This window comes from Phytophthora cinnamomi, assembly GCF_018691715.1.
Source record: "Phytophthora cinnamomi strain GKB4 chromosome Unknown Contig0, whole genome shotgun sequence".
Taxonomy (NCBI): Eukaryota; Oomycota; class Peronosporomycetes; order Peronosporales; family Peronosporaceae; genus Phytophthora; species Phytophthora cinnamomi.
Window position 1 is genome coordinate 2,891,238 of NW_027150933.1, and position 7,075 is coordinate 2,898,312.

Sequence of the window (7,075 nt, forward strand, 5' to 3'; positions counted from 1 at the left end):
TTGTGAGAGGACCAGGATAATATGCTGCCGTCGATGCCTTCGAGCACGGGCACATAGTTGTGGGTGGCTTTAGGGGTGTCAGGCGTCTCAAAAACAGCGCGGGTTTCCCTCTTTGGGTCATTCCTCATGCTGTAGGCCGCGTGCTCTCGTTTGCAGAATGCTAGGTCGGTGCTCGTGCCATGCTTGACAAGAACACACCTCAAATGGAAGGACTAACGCTGAAAGTCTCTGGTGTGGTCAGAACTCGTGACGGTGTCTAACGGACTTAGCGAAACGGCCTTGGCGTTGACCACAATTCGAGAGAGCAGTTTGGTGGCGCCGCAACGTTCACTGGCCTTTCAAAATTGCGTTAGGTTCACTAGCAATGGGCCTGGAGAGCTCATTCGAGTCAGCCTCCTTCCTTGGTATATTGGCGTTATCTGACCCCACGCGGTGCGAGATGCACCTACCACTTACGGCTTTAGCCTGCTCGGAGCTGCTCAGGAAAGCTAAGTTTAAGAGAGCGAGCGTGCCTTACTGGAGAGGTCAGTTTGGCCAAGCAGAATGAGAACCTGATCTGGAGAGATATCCAGATAGCAGATCCTGTACACAAGCAACGCGTTATGGCAATAACCTTTCTGTCCTACAGATCAGCGCGCACCTTGAAGCAGCCTTTCGTCATACCTAGGTAGGATCAAGATTTCTCAGTCGATTGGTGCGAACAGCAAACCGGAGAGAGGCATGTAGACCACTTGACAACCAACAATCCGCGTCAGAAGAACCACCAGAGCGAGATGAACTTCCGTGCGTTTCTCCTCGCCGCGGTTGCCTGTGTCGCTGCTACCCGAGCCAGCGTCAGCTTTATCGACCGCGACAAAGTCCAGCCGTTGCTCAGCCGAAGCCTGCCACCGACTTGGAGAAAGCCGCGGTCAAGTACAAACCCCTGCTCCAGGTGTCCTACGGGTGCCAACCATATGCTGCAGCCCAGGCGAACGGATTGATCAGTGCAGGCCTGAAGTGGGCGATGGAGACTGGGAAGGCTCAAGTTTGGGCTCGCAAGTATATTCCCGGTCGAGCTAGTACAAGGACAAGTGGGCGATCGTGTACGCCTGATACTTCCCTAAAGGCTGGCAGCAAACCTACTCGTACAGCCACTGCCTCTTGTGGTAACATGTCGTGGTTTGAAATCGACGATCCCGCGGCTGACAACTCGATCATCCTGGGAGTGTCGGTGCCCACAGCCATCGAGTACCAGCGACGATCGCCTCTGAAAGCAATGTACGTCGACGGTTCTAGCATGAAAGTGGACTTGTACAAGAGGTTTTGGGCGGGGAATATGGCTCTGAAACTAACGGTGGAGGAGAGCGAGTCTCAGGGCCTTATCACTTGGGAACAGATGACGGCAGAGGCTCGTACTGCACTGAGCGAAGCCAACTATGACAAACACATCTTCAAGCGGAAGAACACGAAAGTCCCCTTCAAGGATGGCGAGTTCACGACCTATATTGCGAAGGCCTGACCGTTTTAATTCGGCGAGCTAAAGGTGTGAGCCGTTGTAGGCATTTGACTAAACCGCTAATGTTTGAACCCGAAATGCCGCTAGACGACTGCTGAGTAGAGCACTACATTTGTCGAGTAATGCATCACATCATTCTGCAACCGCAAGGATAGGTGCTTGTAGAGTACTGTACACGAAGCAAGCATCAGGCTCAGCTACCTTCCTACGTAGAATCACTTTATCTCCAACTGCCTCGTGCCATGATTGGATGGGCAAAGCTTGGTTTCGAGCATCGGTTTCCCTTGAACGAATCTCATAACGTAAAACTGATCACCAGCGTTAGATTACTCTTGCTTGCTAGGACAAATACGCCTTATCGCTCACTCTTCCATCCTCCTCGCTGAGTTCAAGTCGGCTCAGCACACAACCGCAACGATGAACTTGGGGGCTTTAATTCTAGCCGCATTCGTTCCATTGGATGCAGTTGACGCTAAGGTCAACTGCATCAACCACGACCAAGTCCAAGCGTTCCCTCAACCCGAGCCAAAAGCCGCGTCTGAGCGAACCACTGTCAAACACAAGCCTCAATTCCACGTCTCCTTTGGATGCCACCCATACGCTGTCGTTCCGTGAGCGCTGGTTTGAAAGGCTCCGGTTGTAACATAGTGGAAGCTTGTTTTTGAAAAGGGCAGAGTGAAAAGTGATATTGCAACTTAAAGTCCGTACTCTCTTGTACGCTAGACCAGCTACCCACTTTATGGCCACTCGTTGTTGAATGCAATTGTTTCTTGGGTCGTCCCGTAATACGTATCCGCGTCCCATAAGTCGTCCCGTAATACGCATCTTAAATTACCACGTAATGCCATGTACCATGGTATAATACGAAGAATTTATGCACTATGGTATACATTATATTACATGTATAACACAATGCGTTACACTGGGTTTTCGGACGGCGGGTACAAGGGCTCCAGCATTGGTCTCGCAAGCGTACTCGCGCTTGGACTGGTTCAAAAGACAAGTGGACCATAATATATGCGTGGTACCTACCTAAAGGACGATTCAGAAGGTTCCAACGTCGACATTTCTGGGAGGTTGCAATCGTCTGAATAGGCGATCCTGCGCTCAAAAATTCGGCTATGTTCGGTGTGTCGTTCAATTATCACTGGCAATTCAAGACACAAACTCTAGCTAAATCGAAATATGTTGATGGCTCGAGTGTGAAGCTCGACTCGTACCTTGGGACCAGCATACAGATGAAGCTCGTGATGCACTGACCAATGCCAACTTCGACTCACTCGTTATTAAGACGATGGGGAAGCAAATGCCACTGAAGGATGACATCTTTTATGCCCGACTGAAAGTCGCTTGGCCATTTTGAGCAATGCTCACAGTCGAGGTCATGCGGTGAGAGAGTAAGATGGAGGCACTCTGAAAAAAAATAACTTCAAAATAGGAATAATATGTGTGTCATTCACCCAGCCAAAATGACTCTTACCATCTACGAGCAGACATGTAAGGCAAATCCCGCTCCAGATCGCTGGTACGCACAGATGGGCCGGGAGCCAGCCATTTGTTCACGAATACTGGACAAGCGGCTCCACTTCTTCAAATCCACGGCGAGCACAGGAGCTCCCATTTTCAACGATGAACTTAATCGCGTTGCTTCTGGTGGCCGTCGCCTCCTTCGTCGCGGTTCAAGCCGAACGTAAGGTCTACACCCGTATCAACCACGACGAAGTCCAGCCGTTCCCCCAGCCCAAGCCCACCACCGACTCGGAGAAGGCTGCAATCAAGTACAAGCCGCAGCTTCACGTGTCTTACGGATGTCAGCCATACCCCGCGGTCCAAGCTGACGGAGCCGTTAGCTCCGGTCTCAAAGGCACCGGGCCAGCAAACGGAGAATGCACGGGGTCTACTCTAGGCTCTCAAGTGTACTCACGCTCGGACTGGTTCAAGGACAAGTGGGCCATCATGTACACTTGGTATTTACCAAAAGGCCGCTACAACAAATACCAGCACCGCCACTTCTGGGAGGTTGCGGTGGTCTGGATCGACGACCCTGCTCTCAAAAACTCGACCATGCTCGGTGTGTCGTTAAATTACAACTGGCGACTCGAGACACAAACTCCCGTTGAAGCGAAATATTTGGATGGCTCGAGTGTGAAGCTCGACTCGTACTTTGGCTTCAGCTTTCCCAAACCGAAACTCCGTTTTACGGAGCTAGAAGGCCAAACACAGGACCTCATCACGTGGGAGCAGCTAACAGATGAAGCCCGTGATGCACTGACCAATGCCAACTTCGACTCACTCGTTATTAAGACGATGGGGAAGCAAATGCCACTGAAGGATGACGTCTTTTATGCCCGACTGAAAGACGCTTGGCCATTTTGAGCGATGCTCACAGTCGAGGTCATGCGGTGAGAGAGTAAGATGGAGGCAATCTGAAACAAAAAACTAAATAATGTTTTTTCTTCAAATTAAGAATAATAGATGTGTGGTTTTCAATTGGAATCGTGCGGGTAAAGCAAGTTCTCGGGTGGATCTTTGTTCAGTAGGAGTAATTGCATGGGCGCAGGATTGAATTTGAATGGGTCGAGAACATCGCCATTTAGTCAAGCCAGAACCCGATAATAGCGAACACAAGTGATGTGTTGCCGTACAAATCCTACAAGTGCCGATTTTGCCTTTCACGTGATCCCTTCGCGCTTGCACCAGCGGGAATCGTGTCTCCAATCAACACGCATAGTCGCTTAGGCCCTGGTCTAAGTAAAACTGTGCTGAGAATTGCTCAAGGGATTGGGTAAGGCCTTGTATGACAGTCCAAGTAGACGAGCTCCAAAGCTGGTTCCCAAACACCAACTAGGTCATAACGAGTCATGGGCGTGTAATAGCGGTTCAAACACTGCGAGCTGGTGAGAGGCTCGTAGCGCTCCTTCAAGCCACATACAAGTGAGTTCCATCACACAGGGACCAACGCTGACTTTGTCTACCTCCGTGCGCAGTACTACAGCAAGAGGTAGCTTGAGAGTTTGCCTCACTGGGGCTTCTCTCGCAGCGAAAAGCATGTGGGTAGAATTAATATACTTCGTATGACAACACCAGGGCGATGCGTTCTGAGAACGACATACAGAACGGGTCCAAAACTGAAACGCGTTCTGAGAGCTCATGTATGCAATTTTAGCCAATGAAAATGCAAGTTCGTTCAGATCGAATTTCAGAACAAAGCCGTGCTTCGCTCTGGATTTTGGGGCAAGCGTGCGAAAAGAAGTATATGATAATACTAGATCGTTATCACTTAAACCGGGAGGGCTGCTCGATTGAGCTATGAATCCGACGGTTCCTAATAGAATTGGGTGAGATATATAATACGCAAGAACGCTAACTGCGTGATCCCTAGTGATTGCCTAGTTTGGCAAGATGACACTGTGCGTGACCGTCATGATGGATTGCCTAGTTTGGCAATATGAAACTTGTACGTGACCGCCATGATGAGTTGCGGCAGAAGTGGACGAGAATTTCGCAATATCCCTTTTTTGAAGCTTTTGTGTGCTACAGGGTGTATTCCAGCCGAATTGATCGTCGAAATATTTTCCGGCGTCAAGTGGAATCCAAGAGTTATGGCGGCACTGCACCGGGATGATGAATCGTATGCTGAAGCGAATGTTGATATCGACGAGGTGGAGGACGATAAATGCAGCAAGATGGCCTCAGCGACAAGAAATGTTGTTCTTCTTGATCGAAATATTATCTCGATCTCGAGGTCGACCATGTCACGGCAATCCGTATCAATGTTTGCAGCTGCACTTCCCAACACAGGAGTTCCTAGCCAAGTCGCAGACGACCTAGTTCAGGCATGCCGCCATAAGTAAGCTACCTTCCATATCCACGGCATTGATCCACTATTCTTTCGCCTCTTCATATTTTATTTACTTAACGTCATTAGTTTGCTAACAACAACAAAAAGTTAGGGAAATCACAGCATTTTCGGGTTGAGCAGGATTCTTTTCCCTGCTGCAGGAATCCTGCTGTATGACAGTACCTGTTGATCTTCTTCTCGACGTCATTGCCGTTCTGCAGCGGTATATTTTGATCAAGAAATATTGGCATTCCATGAATCTTGAGAAATTGCCCTCAAGTCACCTATGTATGTTGTAATGTTTCGTGCTACCAAGAAGCAGTCAAGATCTAGTTCAATTCACTCGTGGGCCATGACATGCATTCTCTTATTTTCATTTTATTTTCCGCGGATAATGCGGTTTGCGCCCAGGGTGCACTCTAGTTCTCCTCCGTACCTGCAGTTACGGCCGTATTATATTTTTCTCTTTTAGTGGATTATGATATAGTATCTGTTTACAGAGCTACAGCTATAGTTTACCTGACACTCCCAGATTGAAACTCATGTTGCGCACCTTAGTTTACCTACGTTGGACATCGTCAACCACAAGTTCACCAAATAAAACATCCACAGCCTCAACAATAAACGTGTTGCTCCCCGTGGCCGCCGGATGTGAGCGTCGTATCACGTATTTTATATTGGAGTAATGGACCTCGCATAGAAATTAGGACAGAGGAGGCCAGTATGTCATGGGAATGTACTTCTCAAATTTCCAAGTCAGATCCGAAGAGTCAATCCATGTCGTTCCTGCCGTACATCGTCGTTATCCTTGCTGTCGCTGCTGCCGTGCCCAGCTCTGCCACGCGGGACCTGGGAGAACAAGCTGCTCCACGTTCCAAATTGTGAGACCATGCGACGTGGATGCCTGTGGCCCAGCCAACTCCGACAAATCATTGAAACCAGCAAATGCTGCAACTCTCTCAGCGATCATCCTCTGTACAAAACCTTTAAGCTATGCTGTGTTCAAAGCTGCTCAACTCCCCGTGCATTGTGAAGTAGATATCAAGTGGGCGGCTGAACGAGCAAAGCAAATCAAGGCATACACTTCGTTGAGGCAACCAATTTGAGATTCTTGTCAACACAAACAATGCAAACCATGCACTCGACTACTCAGTGAATCTTCAAAATGAACGTGTCAGACAAATATATATTGTGTGTTACTTTCATTTAATGAAGTCCGCGCGGAGCGGGACAGCGTCTGAGGGAACAAGACCAGAGCTCGGAAAAATAATTATTTTATTTTACTGAGAGGGTGGGTCACCTGTCACTGGACTCTGTAGCACCCGCGGCCACGACAGCATCACCCGCCACCTCCATCCTAAGCTTTACGCATTTGACGAACAAAACCTTGTTCGACTCCAGGTGCTGCCCGCGTCCAAGCGGCCAGCATCCAGCTCTTCGTGCCCACTCCTGGCCGTGGTCAACAACAACCGCGGCTTAGGTCTCGAAAGTGCAACGATTTGGGTGTAGAATAAATTTATCTGACCAATAACCCGGACAATTTTGGTTCATCGTACGGTCCTCGCAAGCTAACACGTCGTATTATCGACATAGTTCCTTGTGCAGACCATACGCATGTCCAGTCTTATCTACTGATAGAGTATCGGTTTCCAGCAGTGCTCTCGGAGAGTGACTGGTAAAAGGTGAAGGCGAATTTCCCACTTAGTATTGAAATGCAGTTCTGTTTTAGCTCCGATTTC

General features: G+C 49.0%; 2 protein-coding genes across 2 annotated transcripts; both read left to right on the top strand.

Moving 5' to 3' along the window:
* Window positions 1-1,150: 1,150 nt before the first annotated feature.
* Window positions 1,151-1,498, top strand: IUM83_02070 (necrosis inducing-like protein NPP1 type; the record flags this gene model as incomplete). Its single annotated transcript, XM_067925966.1, has 1 exon — window positions 1,151-1,498. One exon carries the CDS (start codon window positions 1,151-1,153, stop codon window positions 1,496-1,498), a length of 348 nt encoding a protein of 115 aa, XP_067800978.1.
* Window positions 1,499-3,124: 1,626 nt separating this feature from the next.
* IUM83_02071 (NPP1-like protein) lies at window positions 3,125-3,871 on the top strand (the record flags this gene model as incomplete). The annotated part of the gene is made up of 1 exon (XM_067925967.1): window positions 3,125-3,871. The coding sequence occupies one exon, from the start codon at window positions 3,125-3,127 to the stop codon at window positions 3,869-3,871; it is 747 nt and encodes a 248-aa protein (XP_067800673.1).
* Window positions 3,872-7,075: the final 3,204 nt, after the last annotated feature.